This window comes from Lontra canadensis, unplaced genomic scaffold, assembly GCF_010015895.1.
Source record: "Lontra canadensis isolate GAN:19392208 unplaced genomic scaffold, GSC_riverotter_1.0 scaffold45, whole genome shotgun sequence".
Lineage (NCBI taxonomy): Eukaryota > Metazoa > Chordata > Mammalia > Carnivora > Mustelidae > Lontra > Lontra canadensis.
Window position 1 is genome coordinate 2,018,376 of NW_022631039.1, and position 18,470 is coordinate 2,036,845.

The following is an 18,470-nucleotide window of genomic DNA, read 5'->3' on the forward strand; positions in this document are numbered from 1 at the left end:
GGATGAGTGGGAGACGGAGGACCAAGCTCAGGCGCCTGCCCCCAGCACAGGCCTCGGGCCGGAGGCGGACACGTGCTGTCCCACCGAGAGATCAGATCACAGTCAGGCTGGCGCTCGTCCCCTGCTGGGACCCTGCCCACGGGAAGAAGAGACACACACAGACCCCGGGGCTTCCACTCCGCTGCCAGCGGGACGAGCCCACCTGTCCCCACCCCTATCCCCACCCGTCCCCACCCACCCAGCACCTGAGACGGAGCATTCTGTTTGCAGGAGGCCGGCCATTTCCTCAGGGACAAACTGCGCTCAGTAGCCCAGACCCAGCAGCAGTCCCAGACTTGGGGGTGCGCACGGATGTAGTGAGGTTCAAGAGGAATGTGCTGCTGTGCCAGTGGAGGCTTTGCTACTCTGCGCTTTTCTGTCCCGGGCAGCGGAAGGAAGCCTCCTTCGGTAAGGACTCCACAGCAGACGCCCCTTTATCATTCCTGTCCACCTCGGAGCATTTAACTGGGGCTGGGGCCAGAGGCAGGTGGAAAAATGCGCACTAATGGCCTCTCTTTGGCTTCCCTGCCTCTTGGCTCCCCTGTACTTCAGAACTGTGCGCGTCTGTCACCACGGGGCGGAGTGGGGGGCAGGGGGACGTCTACGCAAGTCACAACGCCAGCTCCTGGATTCCGAGTCCTTATCCGTCTGATTCTCAGTGCAGGAGGAAGCAAACGAGCCGTCAACCTTTCTGAGAGAGGCGGAAAGATACAGAAGTAAACCCAGGAACTCCACCCTGTGCAGTCGGGCCTGCGACGAAACCGGCCTCCAGCGTGAGAAGCCGCGGCTCCCAGGCTCGGCCACAGCCCGCGGATGCTCCCACCGGCCGCACGTTCCGTCCCGTCGGCAGAGCCGTCTGCAGCCACCTCGTACGCCGCAGCAGGAAATCAACCTTAATAGAAGAAGCTCAAGGAACGTTTCTCTCGTTTTTCCTGTAAGTTCAACTTCTTAGGAACCCGGGGTTCACTGAACTTCACGCACGTAAGTCAAACTCCAAACTGCTGACTTGTACATCCTACCAGGTCCGGAAAGGACCGCCGTGCAGGGCGGCTTTCCCAGACTGCAGACGCTGTCCCATCGCAAACGGCTTTGAAGGGGCTGCTCTCCATCACACGCTCCTCCTACTGATACTGTCCCTAACGGCCCAGACAGCACGTCACCGCCTCTCTGTGGCTGTGAGGATGCGAGACCGAGGGGTTTACTGACGCAGCTTCTTGGGGGAAAAGGAAGCCCGTTGCCCCTGACTTTCTATGTGCGTTGGTTGCAAAAGCTATTTTTAGAGCCCCGCGGGAGCCAAACCGGCGACGACTCTGACCTAAAATCCGGAGAGAGATTGCAAAGCGTCAACCTGAACTTCTCTGCTTTGGGAAAGTCTGGGGTGAGCTGCAGCCACGGAAACCGGGCACGGTCCACGGGACGAGGAATGCCCGCGTGCCCACGAGCTAAGAGTAAACCGCCGTGTGTGTGTTGAACCTGGCCAGCGGGGTGGACCTGGCGGAGAAGCACACCACAGGCTCTACTCTCACTGCTGATGGCGAATTTCCCGGGCTCTCACGTAAGACTCTATTTGCTTTCTCCACAGTATAAGAGAAATAAAACAGTCACATGTCCCTGTATTTCCATAAAAGAGAGGAGGAAGTGGAGAGGAGCTCAGCTCCAAACTGAGCCTGAAACGGGACAAACGCTGCACGTCTGGGAAAGCCAGACCGGGTTGATCTGCGGTGGTGGATGGTGAGTCTGGCGACCAACGGCGAAGGCCGGCTGGGCTTGCGACAAGTTACGACCTGTATCTGAGGCACCGTATCCAGAAGGTGCCCTAAAAACGACAGGGAGCAATGGGGCACCGTGGATGCAACGGGCCAGTGTTCCAAACTCCGCCATAGAGAAAGCCAAGGGGCAGCTGGGAATAGAGAGAGGGCATTTTCTGCTCCAAACTCAGTCTGAGTCCCCTGTAGCTGCTTTTTGGGCTCTGAAGGTGGAGTGGAGAAAAGACAAGGCGGAGAAGGGCAGGAGAAGGAAAACATAGGCAAGACTGGACGACAGCACGTTCTGGAATCGTCTAGAAGAGGGGCCCTACTGGGAGCCTGCCCCTCCCCACCCCTTCCGCAATCACACCCACCCAGCTCCAACCACTAAGGAATCCGAGGCCTCGCCAGATCCGTTTGGCAGGATTAATGGCACCGCTGCTCCCGATTCATGTCCAGCAATAACTCAGGACCCGGGCATTTAACTCAGAGGCAAAGTATCTTCTATTTTTAAAACCTTTCATTTAAAAGGAAACTGTCTGCTGTTTGGCAGCCCAGAAGGCCGACCCTCTTCGGAAGCGAGGAGGAGAACCTTCCCCGAATTACTCAGAGTTACCTACTCGCCGCTCTGTCATCGCACATGCTGGCCGACGGAGGCAGGTGTCTGCCTGTCCTCGCCGAGAACGGCTGCCCTACGAGGCTTGCTCTGGCTCCGGGCACTGCCTGGGAACTCTGCTTCCAAGAGAACGGCATCCAGCAGTGGCATCAGGGTGTCACGCGAAAAGAAAAACTCATCTACCCAGGCTGCTGTTGCAGGTACAGAAGGGGTGTCGAGAAATACCATTTATTTCGCCCGAAAGTGGTCTGTTCACCAATGTGTAAGCAGGCTTTTGTTTTATAATGACAGCCTCCTGATGGGACTGACGGGAGGACTGTGGGCCTCTCCTTTCTCTGGGCAAATGCCCTTTTGTTAGAATTGCCACTTCCTCGTTGGCGTGCGGCGTTCTGCTCCGTAGGCAGGAGACGGGGGAGGGCTAATCCAGCGATCAGGTGATCTGCCCTGATCATGCAGAGTTGGAGGAATGGACCAAACATGCAGACGAGGGTTGTAGGGCCCCTACAGGGAGAAGCAGGCTTGCCACCGCAGAACACAGAAGAGCCCTAATAACAACAGCTACAACGAGCATTTTTAAGCAGTCTGTGGGTCTTCATCTTCACGACAATCCTACGAAATCGATTACTGTCCTCATGGACAGGTGAGGAATCTGATGCACGGAGAGGTCAAGTGGCTTGTCCCTGTTCTTGCAGAATGGGTCTGGGGCACATCTACCCCTTTTACAGAGAAGTAAACTGAGGCTCAAAGGCAGTGGTCAAATCTGATCCCCAAACAGGTCGTGGCAATGTTCTCTCCCATCACGCTGCAGACACACAGAGCGGTTGAGGAGTGCTTGCTCCCAGCTTTTTAAGTTTTTTTTAAGATTTTATTTACTTGGCAGAGAGGGAGAGAGAGCACATGAGCATGAGGAGTGACGGGGGAGAGGGAGAAGCAGGCTCCCCGCTGAGCAAGGAGCCTGATGCCGGGCTCGATCCCAGGACTCTGGGATCATGACCTGAGCCAAGGACAGGCGCTTAACGACGGAGCCAGCCAGGCGCCCCATCCCCGCTTGGAGCACCGTGAAAAGGCAGCAGTCAGCAGCGGACGGCCACACAGAGCAGACACAGGCCGTCCTGCGTCTCCAGCTGGGCTGGACCTGCTACTTTCCCAGGAGTGACAAACGTGAGGATGACGCTGCTTCAAGGTCCTGGACAACCGTGGTCACTACGAGGCATTTTTCCCAGTTAACTGTCTGACCCAACATCGGATGCTTCAGAGGAGTGGACGCGGCTTCCACTGGACACTCTCACAAAGGACAGAAAAGCAAGAACGCATTCACTCCTTCTCCGGTGGTCATTCTCATTCACTGGGTTCTCACTTGGGGTCTCAGAAATGTGCAAATACGGAAAACCTTGAAAAGGACCGAAACATAAGTAGAGAAGCCTCCACCCTGCTTAGAAGAGAGTTCCATACACAACAGGAGTGAATGCTCATGAGGCAGAGGGGAAAACAGTGCACGCGGAGTCCGCCCCAGCCCTGATCCTACTCATAACAATTCTTCCTCCAAAGGGAGAAGAAACCCCATAGTTGACAAGTAATGACCAAACTGACACCTTCTACCAACGGGGCTCCTCCAGGGCTGTTCCCTGAAGAAAGCAAGCGGAGTTTTGTGGAGGGTTATTTTTAACTACAAATTGCCTCACGTCTTGGGTCTCTGGTAAAACTCTATTTTACTGAGCCTCATTTTCTACAACACCTCCTGCCTGATCTTCAGGGTTTACAGTGAGTGCTTTTCCTCTGAAGGACAAAAAGCTTTGTTATGGAAATTTTCTACTCCTGGAACAATACACCTTTACGTGCTGGGTATGGTACGTGGCTAAGAAGATGAAAAGCTCATTCACACGGAGGACGAGCAACCTGCCTAAGGACATAGACCCTGTCGGTAGCAAAATCAACCCGGTCACTCCTCTGTCACTGCACAGGCACAAGGCAGGAGAAGAAGGTGAAGCTTTTCCATTGTGATTTTTCTCTTGCTGAACTGGGACAGACTTCAGCTGGCCCCTGAGCTAGATTCCTTTCCAGACTCTCCTTTCCTAGACCCAGAGGCAAGTACAAACCACTGTGGTCTTCAGTCTGTCCTTCCCCACATGCTGCAGGTGGCCAGCATCAGAGGCACAGCCCATGGTGGCCAGGAAGACCTGACTCTGACTCTGGGTGATGGTCAGCTTCTACCCAATCTCTGCTTGAGACTCCACCATGACGTTCTGCTGCTCTGGGATTTGCCCCAGTTTAATCAGCTGCGTACTCTGTGTTGTCCAGCCACGTCCCTCCAAAGGGGACCACACAAGACTAGGAACCAAGAATTAATACCCAACTGTTTTCATCTCGTTGCAAGATTGGCCATCAGCTCCGAAGATAGAATTCACATTCCACGCGATTCATCTATTTAAAGTGCACAATTCTACAGCGTTCAGTATGTTCACGGAGTTGTGCAATCATCACCAAGATCATTTTTGGAACATTTTTATCACTCCCCCAAAAAGCCTCGTGCTCATCAGCAGTCCCTCCTCTCCCCGCCCCTTCCCCAGGCTAAGACAACTGCTCTTCTACTTGTCTCTCCAATCAGTGTTTCATCCGTCTACCTTGTTCGACCGCTGGGCAGACTCTGGGCTCCTCTGTTTGGTTTTGAGAACTCTCCGTGAAGTGGACTTCCTGTTCTAATCCACTTGGTCTGGAATCTCTCCTCTTGGTTTTTTTTTTTTTTTTTAAAGATTGTATTTATTTATTTGACAGACCGAGATCACAAGCAGGCAGAGAGGCAGGCAGAGAGAGAGGGGGAAGCAGGCTCCCCGCTGAGCAGAGAGCCCGATGCGGGGCTGGATCCCAGGACCCTGAGATCATGACCTGAGCCGAAGGCAGAGGCTTAACCCACTGAGCCACCCAGGCGCCCCTCTCCTCTCATTTTTAATGCACATTCCCTCCCCTTAGCCTCCTTACCACACCCTAAATCCCTCAACCTCCGGGTGTCCTAAATGGTTAATTCCGTGGACTTGGGTTGCTCCAACCCTGCATGTTCTAAAGAAAGAACTAGCCCTGGCCAGGGCCCAGGAAGATGCCCTGGGTCGTTGAGGTCTCCTGCCTGCTTAGAGTGTCTTGTGGGCCTGAGGCCCTGGACCACGCCAGTTTAAGCCCTGGGTGAGGGGAGGTGGAGACTGCACGGTCAAGGCCAGTCGCCAGGCACTCCGTGCCTCCGTGGTTGGCCTCCACTAAAAACCGGGGATGCCAAGGCTCAGGAGAGCTTCCTTGGCTGGCCATGCTTTGTACCTGCTGTTCAGTATCACTGCCGGGACATGAGGTACTGTCTGTGCAGCCCCACGGAGAGGACAGCCCAAACCTCACACCTGGTTTCTCCTGGACTCTGTCCTATGCATCTTTTTCCTTTCCTGATTTTCATCTGTACCTTTCTACTCTAACAACTTGGTAACGGGAAGCATGACTGATTTCTGAGTTTTGTGAGTCCTTCTAGTGAATCATCATCAAACCTGAGGGCAGTCTGGGGACCCCAAACACACTCATTTTTCACTCCTAGCCCTCTAACTGTGCTGTCTCCCACATACTATGTCAGCCTGCAAGGCCCAGAAAGTCCCATCTTTTCCAAGAGAGACAGCACCATGGGGAAGAGTGCAGACTCTGGGCAACGCGATTGGCCTCCTAGCTTCCTCTCCCACAAGCCTGTGACCCTGAGTAAAGTGCTCGCCCCGTCTGTGAAATGGAGACGATGATGATACTCACTTCCAAGGGCATCAGATGTAAATGGATTTGCAATGTGTACAGCATAAGATTAAAACCCGGCACATGGAAAATTCCAACATTAATTACGGTTTTTATGAGCTCTCCCATCCGCTCCACTCACAAAGTTAACCCCCCTCCCGTCAAGCCACACTTCCCTGCGCTTAAATGCAACTGTGCCCACTTGGGTCCCGGATCTCCAACCAGCCCAGGACCTCCTTTGGGAGGATCACGTCCTTCACCGACCTTGTCCCCCAAAAGTTCCTACAAGGCTGAGCACAGAACTGGTTCCTAAAATATGTTTGAGGATGCCTAGGGAAGAGATCTCTGTTTAAAAATCTAGAAAAATCAGGTTTTTCATGTAAGGATTTCCCCTTGTGTAAGCCAGTGATATTCCCCTAGGATGGGGGGAAAAAACCCTTCTCCATTATATACATTTGTGTATAGAATCTGAGACACCAGCAGCCACACACATCCAGGACAGCCCTTTCAACTAACAGCCTCTAATGGCTCCTGTACCTTATAATTATATGTTAAAATTATATGTTGGATTTAGGATGGCTAATTATTAATCATCTGCCTGAATTAGTTATTAATGAGTAATGCCACTAATTACAGGGTCACCTAACGTGGAGCCGGCAGGCACCTCCAGCGCCTCACAGAAGACGCCTCGTTCAACTACAGACGGTCCCCAGAAGCAGCGCCCTGGAAAATGTCCCATCTCTGGTGCCACCGGAGACCCCAGCCTCCTGGTAAAACCCTCGGATTTTACAGCTGGAAAGATAAAACTCACGGGATTTTACAGCTGGGAAGAACTGGAAAGATCAGCAATTGCCACGCTGTGAGCTACACACCTCTCTGAAGGCTGCTGAGCTCAGTGAGGTTTCCATGAATTCAAGATGCACCCAACCTGGGTGCCTCCAGGCTGTGTAGACTAGATCCCCTTTCTGCTACTAGTTTCCAGCTATGAGGACATAATGTTACAAATTATAAAATTTGAGTTCAAATCCAAGTACAACTGAATTCATAGTAGTTCTTTTGTCAAGGAATTCTCACGGGAGATTTGTCGAATGTTCCCAGATCCTCCAAACCGCGTCAACGACGCCTTTGTCCTTGGTTGGCTCACCCCTCTCTTTCCTTCTGTAAAAGATTCCAGACCTTTATCACTTTCCCATAACCTCCCATGCAAAGGCCTAGCTCCCACTCAGAAGGGCGACTTCTCTTTCCCAAAGAGAACGTGGGTCATAAACCATCAGCTCTCTCCTCCTGCTCTTCAAGACCAAACCACCATCTGTGTTCATGGCCTGACCTCGTCCCCGAACTCCGGGGTCTTTCGCTCCCAGCCAGCCCCCTCCCTCCTTCCTGTGTCTCCAGATGTTCCCTCTCTTTGCACCGTGCCCTCAACTGTAAGTAGCGTTTAAACGACAGTCTTCCTGTCCTCACCTGGGAAGAGGACGTTCAAGCAACGACGACAAATTCAGGGAGATCAGGCGGGAGTTTCAAAGTCGGAAGCTGAGAAGCAGCTGGTAAGGGAGTGGCCTTCAGGGGACAATGTGTGCGGAGAGCTCCCCTGGGGCGAGGTGCTCCCTGGAGCAGGGGGGTCTTACCATCTGACCCAAGCCTGACGGCCAGTGCTCCTGGCAGCAGAAAAACACCCTCACTCGTCCCTGCCGCAGGGTTAGGGAAAGTGGCCGGTGAAGCGGAGCGGAGCCTGGGTAGACGGGGCGTCACCTCTCGGTGTGTGACTCCTGGGACGCAGACACGGGACCCAGAGCAAATGCTGACCCGTGACCACATTCAAAAGGGCCATTTTTAAAGCTCGGTATAGAAAAGGAGTGAACTACTCACTCCCATTACAACACAGACGAACCTCGCAAACCCTGGGTGATGTCAAAGAAGCCAAACACAAGCCCCGGGACTGTAGGGATCCGCACGCACAAACCGTCCGGAACAGGAAGTCCAGAGACAGACAGCGGACGCCGCTGCCAGGGGTGCGGCGGGGCTGGGGGAGGGTGGCGTGGGGAGGCGGGAGGGCATGACTGTCTACTGGGGAAGGAATTGGACAGGAAGTGCTGATGGGTGCACAGGAGTGTGAGTGCACGAAACACCACTGAATTCTACACCATAAAATGGTTCACATGTAAAATTTGTGTCACGTGCACTCTACCACCTTAAATAAAATCATCAACAAAACAGAAAAAAAGGAACGCCGAAAATCGTACCCTAGAAGACACAGAAACCATCTACGTGTCTGTTGGTGGGTGAACTGGACCGAGAAGACGTGACATATCTGAGAAAGAAGAAAATCCCGCCGTTTGCAACAACACGGATGGACCTTGAGGGCGTCCTGCCGAGTGTCGGACGTCAGACGGAGAAACACAAGTACGGAGTGACTGCTCCCGCCTACGGCCTCTACAGACGCCAGACTCGTAAGGGAGCAGAGATCAGCACGGCGGGGGCTGGGGGCCGGGGCTGGGCGAAGCGGGAAGGGGCTGGTCCCAGAGCACAGACTTCCAATTTCAAGACGGGGAAGCTCCGGAGATCTGCCGGACAGCACGGTGACTGCGCTTGTTAGTGACCTACTGTGTGCTCGAAGTCAGCCGAGGGAAGAGATCGGAGGGCGCCCACCCTTTCGAAGACGGTGATTTTGTACAGTGACGGACGCGTGACCTGACTTGACCGTGGCAGCCATTTTGCACCAGAACGCGTCCGCACTAAGTGCGCGCCGTTCTTACTTGTCAGTCCTCGCCCAGGAAAGCTTGAACAAAGTAAGTGCTTAAAATGCACGTGTAAATTAATGAATTAACCACCTGGAAATAAAAGCAGCTCTGCAGTACAGGGACCCCAGCACTTAGAGCGTGCGGGGCAGACGCTAAGCCAGAGGCGGAGGGAGCACGGGAAGAGGCCCAAGGAGGGAGGGTCCCTGCCACCTTGATAAAGCAGGATCGAGGCTCAGATTCCCCAGCCCTGCACTGGGCAATGGGAAGATGCTTCCTCCCGCACCTCCCGCAGGACAGAGGAGTGAGCCACACACCGCTCCCCTACTGCAAAGGGTCCGTGAGGGACAGGAGGACATCTTATTCGGCACGGACCCCAATACAGGGCTTGAACTCACCACCCTGAGATCAAGACCTGAGCTGAGATCAGGTGTCAGACGCCTAACCGACTGAGCCACCCAGGTGCCCTGAAGAGTTCTTAATTTCTAGGAGGTTCAAGTTTTTATGATGACAGGAGATGGGACAATTTCCATAATGGACTGAGGCTGATGTGTGACTTAAAGTGGCCCTAGGGCTTGCCTAACCCAAGAGTGATAAGAAACATCACGAGGTCTACCGGGGTTTCCATCAGGGCAGGAGAAGGCTCACGGCACTGAGAAGGAGGAAACCGAGACAGCGGGGTTTGATCATTACACCCAGGAGTTCTGCTCACTCGGCGCCCCGGGGTGCACGCTCAGTCTCTCCCATTCCTAAAAACACATCACCTGATCTCTCCTTACCCTCCTCCGCAGCTTCCACCCTCCCCGCTCCGAGTCCAGGCTGCCCCAAACACCTCATTTGCTTTCCCCACGTCTTCATGCTCCATCCGTCCCTCCGCACACTGCCAGCCGGCTTTGGACCCGAACGCTCCCTTAAAACGGTTTCAGCAAGGCCACGAGGGGCTGATCCCTTAAACCCAGTGGTGCTCCAGGTCTTCCCGTTATTAAATCTCTTACTCCCCGATTGTCCTCATACATCTCCGATCATTCACCAAGACTTGTCAGTGTCCCTTACGAAGGCTCCCTCCACCCCAGAAATATTCGGGCTCTCCTTGTCTTTCTCTAAAGGACCTCTGGGCACTGTCACTCTCTAATTGCTAGGACGGATGGCTCTTTAGAGCCTCAAATGTCACTCACCCTTTCGGTCATTCACTAAAGATTCTCAGCAGACGACTAAGTGCCGGGTAGTAGGTGAGCACGGGGTCCACAGTGGTGACCCAGCCATACTCCTGGCTTCATAGGTCTGCGGTCTGGTGGGCGATAAAGACGGTAGAGAGAGGCTCCCTGACTGGGAGAGGCAAGTAGGAACGCAGCACTGGTTCGTAACAGGAGCCCTGTGAATCATTCGGGCCTCACGAACTTTATGAAATTATATGAAAACTTCTGTCCAAAAGGACAAGTTCAGGGTCGATACGATCTATGCCTTTCATTAGCTTAGACAAGAGGTCCTTGACTCAGAAACATTACCGATGTGACCCTGGACATGGTGTCACTCTGGAGAAAAATCAGGGCTTAAACAAAGCCGTGAGACCCTGCTCTGCGAGGCGAGAGCTGGGCCGCGGCCCTCAGTCCTTCCCTGAAGAGTCCCAGCAGCAGAGGACGGTGACACACAGTGGAGGCCACGGGGACCTCGTGCGTCTTAATTCAAGCTCCGGAAAGCCTAACTGTGCTTCTCCCGCGGCTCTGAGTAACCCTTCCCCAAGCGCCCCAGTCGCACCGTCACGCCACACAGTGCAGGTGCCCAGGCTCCCGGTGTGAGAAGCAGGGATACGGCTGTCCTGGGAATGACACACGTCTCATGCACAGCTTCGAAAAAGAGGGATTTGGGGGCCAATATTTAGAAGTCAGGAGACTTCATGGAATGATCTGGATTTGTGTGTTCTCTTCAAAGTCTGAGGACCCAGCAAAGGCCAGCCCTGGGTCCCCGCCCCCACGCTAGCACAGTCCCCTGGGGCTGGGAGCAGCTGCCTTCTTGTGGGGGGGGGCAATGCATTCTTCAGCCCCCACGCCCCACCCCCATACCCAGACTCTGCTCTCCTTCACGGCACCGGGCCACTCTCCGTTCTAGTGGCTCTGGCGGAGACAAAGAAGGGCAGAGAAAAAATGGAAAACCGTGGAAATAAACCATTTACCAGGCAGGAGAAAAAGTACCTAGAGATGAAAAAAAGGGAAAGAAGTAAAACAGAAAAGGCACACATTTTCCTCTTTTTTAAGGATATAAATTTTCTTAATGCAAAATCTCCTATATTATGTTGTCACCTGGGAAGACTCAGCGTCTACGGCCTCATCCGGCCGAGGGCCATGCGGATTGTGAAATGCTCTCCCCACCCCATCCTTCCCCAAAATAAAACCATTGCTATTGAAGCATTAGGATCACCGTGGGGGAGTAGAAACGACCACGTCCTCATTCAAGAAATCCTAGTGTATCTGCACGGTACCATCAGAAGGGCCATAAACCTCTGTCCTACAATTAAAGAGCTCCATCCACCATTAACAAATTACGCATTTCGTCAGTTATGATACATTAAGAAGAGATCGCTGGTATTTGATTCTGTTTTGTACATCAGAGATACATGTGATATTAATGACTCATGATCACAACTCTGTTTTCTTGAGTCTTTTTAGAGCGCGTATTAATCATCTGCTAATGTTACCGTAACTCATAAAATACAAGCCACATTTTCGCATGGTGCCTTTCATATGTAGGAATAGTGGTTTTCTGGGTACCTGACAGCACGGCACTGCTCCCACTGCTTTGCCTCTGGGGCTAACACCGCGTCCCAGCCCCGTTCCCGTATCCGTGGCGGCGGCGGTCAGGGAGGAAGTACTGTCTGCTCAGCCCAGCAGGGCTGAGTTCATCCATGTTGTGCTGCACCCGACCCCACAACGCTTTCCATCTTGCAAAACCGAAACTCTGCACTGTCAGATAACACACCCCACGCCTCTCTTCTCCCAGCACCTGACGACGGCCAATCCTCCATCTCCGTAAATCTGGCCATGCTAGGTACCTCATGTGAGTGGAGCCATACAGGATTTGGCTTTGGTAACTGCTTTATTTCATTTAATGTGACATCCCCAAGGTTCACCCATGCTGTAGCTTATGTGGGAACCTCCTACCTTTTTTAGGGCTGAATGATATTCCATTGCATGTACACCCCACGTTTTATCCTCCATCCTCTGTCGGCGGACGCCTGGGTCACCTGCACCCTCCAGCTGTTGTGAATTAATGCTGCCAGGAACGCGGGTGTGCAACCATCTCTCTGAGAGCCTGCTTTCAACTCTTTTGGGAACATACCCAGATGTGACACTGCTGGATCACACAGTAATTCTATTTTTTAGAAATTCTTGAGGAACTTTCGTACCATTTTTCTACGGCAGCTGCATGATTTGGTATTTCTACAAGCAGTGCTCAAGGATTCCGATTTCTCCATCCTTGCCAACACTTGTTCCTCTCTGCTTGTTTGCTTGTGGGACAGTACCTCCCTAATGGATGTGAGGGGGCAGCCCACCCATTAAATGCAAATTCCCCAAAGGTTGTGCTTTGCTCCCAGGTGACACCTTACTGATGAGTGTACGTAAGTATTTGCAAGGAGCCAGGAGTGTGGCCCTACAGCAGGGCACTGAACATCGAGACTGGGATGGAAACTGAGTCACAGGACCTCTCTGGTGCAGGAAGTTATAGGCCCAAAACATCGCCTTCCTTGTCACACAGATCCTCCCAGGGCAGCCCTACTCTAAAGCGATTAGGTCCTCAGCTCTCAGTTTGGGCAGGAAAATAAGAGAACATGAGGCATCTTTGTTATTTAAAATGTGACAACTATGAACTTCAGAACTACCTGTCGGAAGTCCTCATCCTACCCCACAACCCCTTCTTGCCACCCTCCTTTAGATCAACAGACACTGCCCGAAAACCAGGCCAAGGTAGGAAAGCATCTCCCGCCTCTCCTAACTGAAGACAGAACCCTGAAGGTCTGAAGGCACGTGGGCCCTTCAGCAAAAGTCACAGAAGTACCGAATGACGCAGGTCTCATCTTGGTTACAAACAGCCTCTGTGGCGAGCTGAACAACGCCTCCTCCCCTCCAAAAAATCCACATCCTAATCTCCAGAACCTGTAAATGTTACCTTACGTGGGAAAAAGGACTTCGTAGATGAGGTTTTTTTGTGGGCTAGAGAATTACCTTCGCTTATGCACAGGGACCGTCACAAGGGCGCATCGCACGGGAGGCAAGAACATCAGAGGGAGCAGAAGGGCGTGTGGTGAAGGAACAGGAGGAAGGAGGAAATGATGGAGCCACAAACCCAGGAACGAGGACTTCCAGAAGTTGGAAAAGGCATGGAAATGGATTCTCCCCTCCAGCCTCCAGGAGAAACCCCTCCGCTGAGCACACCTTGCACTTAGCTCCGGAAAGCTCGCTCCGCACCTCTGACCTCCAGAATGAAGCGAGTACGTCTGTGTGGTTTCCGGCCACCACGCCGGTAGTGATTTGTCACAGCAGCCTGGGAGTACAGCGTCAACGTCAACCCACTTTACTCAACACCCTTTACGTGAGAGCTTCCCGGCTGGCGCGCTCTGGGGTACCGGCCCCCCTCATCTCCGTGGGCAGCAGGGTGGGACGTGGGCACGAGTCAGACAGAGCTGCACAAAGGCCCTCCAGGTGCCCTCCGGGGTCACAAAAATATGGTTTTTTCCATGTTCCCGTATCACAAAAAGGGGAGGGAGGGTTGCAGGTATGAAAGAGCCACGGGAATGAGCGCACTGCAAACGTCACAGGCCAAGCTCCTGAACACAGACCATCAGACAGGAGGATGGGTGAAAGGCGGCGGACATTCCCGTCATTTCGATCTTTCCGTATCACCGCTTGATAAGCTGCACCTGAAACCTTTAGCTAAAGACAAAGGCAAAATGGTGTGTCTTCCTCAGCAAGAAAGCCCTGACAGTAAGACACCGTCAAGTCCCAAAGTGGCTTCTGCCCACTGCTGGCCGCCCCGGGCGGCCCCTCCTACACTCCCTCCCTCCCTCCGGGTTCCCGCGTCCCCGGGATCTGGGGGCGCAACAGCCTCTGGAGCCGGCCGCACCGACCTGATGGGGAGAGACGGGTCCCCGGCGTCCCACCAGTCTTTCGGGGGGCTGATGTACATGCACCACAGCTCCCAGCTGTAGCCGTGGGCCGAGTTCTCGTACCGCTGCACCTCAAACGTGTCCTGTTTGATGTTGTCGATGGACGGGAGGATCACTCGCTTCCGGTTCTCCTGGATTCGGGACAGAACCGGCTCGGCCCTGAAACACAGGGAAGGAGAAGTAAAATCTCGCTCCTGCGGCACACCCCCCCCACACACACTGGCACGGACCCCCACCCCACGTGGAATGCACAGAAGTGATCTATAGCGAAGGTGGCAGCCCTGGGCGGGCTGGGGCTCAGGTGGAAACTGAGGTGTATGAGCAACCTGCCCGGGAGTGGACCGTGCCCTTGGGAGCGTGCTCTGGAAGGCGGTGCAGTGTGGCCACGCCCTGGCCCCTGGGGTGTCATACGGTGCTGTCACCTGGGCCCGAGAGACCCGGAGCAAGAATTCAGAACGTGGGGGCCTCTCCCCACGAATGCCCCAGGCCTGTGTGTTGTGCTGACAGCACAGGCCGAGGCAAGCCCGCCGGACTCCACGTGGTTCACCGAGCACACCACACTCGGGCTTCCCAGTTCTGCCATTTCCCCTCCGGCACTGGTTGACGTCTCTTGTTTCTTCTGCAGGAGCTGAATTGTCTCTCCCAAAATGGGTCACTTCTGCCCTTGATGGCCTGGTTTTAATAAGCATCTCACTAGCTTCTTGGTGTGTGTGACTGTTTCAGTTGTTTTAATTGATTATTTAATTGATTTCTTAAAAGGGATCTAATTGAATTGGTTAGCAGTGGCAGGAGAGAACTAATTAAATGCAAAGGCAGGCAGAGTCCTGCCTCCCAGCCAGCCCAGCCCCTCAGGGCTGCAGCAGGAGACGGGCAGGGACCTGGCTCGGGGTTCAAGGTGCAGCCCTGCCCACTCAGGAGAAAGCAGATGGTCAGGCTCCCCCACCAGTGTGTGTCTCCCAGGCAGACGTAGGCAAAGACAGGTTCCCAGATCTGAGAAGGCAAAGATAGCTCTCGCAAGCCAGGGCATTGATCTCCCTGCTTAGAACAGCGCTCCCGCTTTGGAAAAGAGTCAAGTGAAAATACCGTTCCTCTGCATTATTTGGAAGAATAATGAGAAGGCTCGGCCTGCCTCCCATCTCTTTTCATTTCCAGCTATGGAATTACCTGTTGGCTCATCTCATCTTTCTATTTAAAACGAGCAATAAAACATACCCTGGGCCATTTACTGCCTCCAGGGCTTTTGCACGCACCATACAGACTGAAGCCAAGTGGGACTGACTCGCCAGGGCTTCGAGACACGCTTCAGAGCTTCACCCCTCCAAGCATCTGCTCCTGCGGTTCTCCTCCCGGGAGGAACGCCCTTGGCCACTGGCAGGAAGTCCAGTTACCTATGGAGTCTTACCAGATCAAGTGCCACCTCTCCGAGGAAGCCTTCCGTGATTTCTCCTGGTAGGAAGGCTCTGTCCTTCCTCTCAGCTCTTGGACCATCTTCTCCATCTCATCAGGTCACCCTGACTATACCTTGCCTTTGCTACTGTTAGAACACACACTGTTTTCCGCACGAGCTAATGGCAGCGGATACATACGGGCCACTTACCACACGCCAGGCACCATTCTAAGCACCCCCCAGGAGCCAGGGAGACTCATGTAAACCCCACAAAGGTTCCAGGAGGTAGACAGTACGATCAGCATCGGACAAGTGAGGTTACGTGGCTTGCCCCGGGCCACACGGCCAGCCGGCTGCAGAGCCGGGGTTTCTGACCTGGATGGCCTGGCTTCGTGCCCTGCCCATAAGCTCCACCGTGTCCTTGACGGGACCAGGCTCCCCCGGCCGGTCTAGCGGCTGCAGAGAAGCGATCCGTCCCCTGCCACTGTGCTGAGCTTCTGAGCTCGGGAGCAGGAAAGCTTTGTTCCACCAACACTTCTGATGCTGCGGGGTGACCTCCCAGTGTGCAGGGAAAGGTACACCTGCTCCCAGTTACTCACAGCCCACCCCGGGGACACCCCACCTTCCACTGGGCGGCTGGCCGTGCTTCCCGCAGTGCGGCGCACTCCCTCCCGCAGCCCGTCATCTGGGACCTGCTCTGGACAACAGGGTCTGAGCAGAAGAGACGATGTCACATCCAAGCAGAAACCCGCAGAACCACGACAACGGGGCGTCCTCGGCAGAGCTCTGCTTCCCGTCGCTTCAGACTGAGAGACCGGACTCGCGTCTCCCATTTTGATACTGAGCTGTTTGTCACTTTCAAATGGTCTGCGTCCTGCCATCCGCCGGCGTCTTCAGGGGAAGATCCGAGCTGGGACGCAGGCTCCGAGCCCCAGGGACTCGCTGACCGCCTCTGGGGGACCCGCCGCGCTCACTCGCTCACCTACCTCGCTGACACTGACTGGTCTGGCTGAGAAACACCCACCACCTAATCGCGTTCTTAGGTAACAGCATGACTCTCTCACGTTCCCCAGACCCACAGCCCGTAGCTAACACGCCTGGATTTGAAACACAGGGAGAACCGTAGCCCATCGAGGCCGCGAATAGGACTTCATCGAATCAATAAGTGAAAACAGCCTCACTTTAGCAATGATCAGATGGCTCATCTACAGACTGGTTTTTGTTTTCTTTTTTTTTTTTTTAATTTGGGTTTTATCGAAGTGGCTGTCTTCATACTGTTTATTAGCCCATGACCAGGGTAGACTTACGCGGTCCGACCCCCACCCCCCGAGCAATTCCTGTTTCATACAACACGGTTAACAGCTTAAGGCATTTTACTACAAGTGTCCACGAGTCCTGAATCGAATCTCTGCTCCCTTCACAATCAAGTACATTGGCATATAAAATACAATGCATCATGACTCCTTTCCCACATGGTCTCTTATAGCCGGATTTCCATTTTATGTACATGGGACGACAGCCTAAAGGCTGTTAAATGTCAGTGCTCCCTTCCAGGAAGGGAGAACAAATTCTGATTCTTTAAACAAAAAGGACAGAGTCTCAGAAGGACTTTACTAAGTGACCACGTGTGTAACCTGTACGAAGTTAAGCTGTTTTTAAGCTACAGACTCCAAGCAACTGAACTCAAATGTCCTGGTTTCTCTGTACTACATTTCGGCTAATAATTGCAAAACTAACACCAATTTTAAAAGTTGCTATGACCAGTTCCGTTGACTTTAGCAAGGTACTTTAAGTTACAGGAAAAAAAAAACAAAGTCCTTGAGGTCTCAGAACGCAGAAGACATGTGCAGAAGAGCTCCAGACGCAGAAGCAGTAGCTGACCGGCCCCCAGATAAAATGAAAATCTTTGTCGTCAGAAATCACTGAGGTTGGAAATTATGAGTGCAGCATAACCCAGTGAAAGTTGAGACACAGTGTCTACCTTGTAATGAGGAACCACCAGGGCCTACAGGTCACTCCAATTGACATGTGGAAACTGAGTGTGATGGGCTAAGGCTGGCACAGAGACCAGGTAGACCACGGGCTACTTGAGGGCAAAGAGCAAGTCCTGCCAGATTCTGAACCCCATCTGAGTGACCAACTGTCCCAGCTTGCCTAGGACTGTTGTGGTTCTACTGCCGAAAGTCCTGCATTTGGGGAAATCCCTCAGCACCAGGCAGCCCTGAAGAGCTGGTCACCCCACCCCTGGCCCAGGACAGCGTCTGGGACCTTGGTAGGTGTCCAGGAAATATTTGTCGAAAGGATGACTCAGGCAGACACTGTGCAAGTTTAGGTACAAGGTGTGAGGTGGGGGAGTGGGGTCAAGGCCAAGGGGAAAGGGCAGACGTTCGAAACAGAAGGGAAAACCAGCCAGAGCTAGAGGTTGACGAGAGCCAGAGGCTGACTGGATGAGTGACATGACGGGGACGGAAGAATCAGGTGAAGAGAGACGCGGGTGGAGCCACCAGTTTGACAGAAAAGAAACAGGGAGGCAAGGATGTGGCAAGAAAGGCCAAAGTTCCAATGGAACATCTGAGTTCATCTGCTGGGGTGGCTTCCAGCTCAACGGTTCTCAAATCTGAGTGCCTATCATTGTCACCTGGAGGGCTGCTTAAAATAGGTCGCTGGACCCACCCCTAGAGCTTCTGATTTCAGAGGCCTTGGGGGAGCCCAAGGACCTGCTTCTCGAACAAGTTCCCAGATGCTGCTGCTGGTCTGGGGACCACAATTCGAGAACCATTTGTGAGATACAAACAACTCCGAAGCTTGGGGGAGGTCAGGGCGGCAAGCATACCATGTGTCACCAGGTCTGAGCGCAGCAGAAACACCAGGAAAGGAAACTAGTGTCTGAGATGACACCAGCTACCTATGTCCACCTGGAAGAGCCAGGGTCAGCCCTGACCCCGTTTCCAGTCTTCATGGGCTCGCACGGGTAGCCATTCTCTGATCCAGCCATTAAAGAGATTCTAAAGTGTGTTGCAAATGAAGGAGAAGAAATGAT

At 53.4% G+C, this 18,470-nt stretch overlaps 1 protein-coding gene across 1 annotated transcript in view; it reads right to left on the reverse strand.

Annotated features, from left to right (window-relative positions):
• Positions 1-18,470, reverse strand: part of GALNT17 (polypeptide N-acetylgalactosaminyltransferase 17) — a 429,917-nt gene that overhangs the window by 183,596 nt on the left and 227,851 nt on the right. Inside the window, exon 5 of the mRNA XM_032872378.1 lies at positions 14,005-14,202. Within this exon, the coding sequence (XP_032728269.1) occupies positions 14,005-14,202 (198 nt within the window). The remainder of the gene's footprint in view (positions 1-14,004; positions 14,203-18,470) is intronic.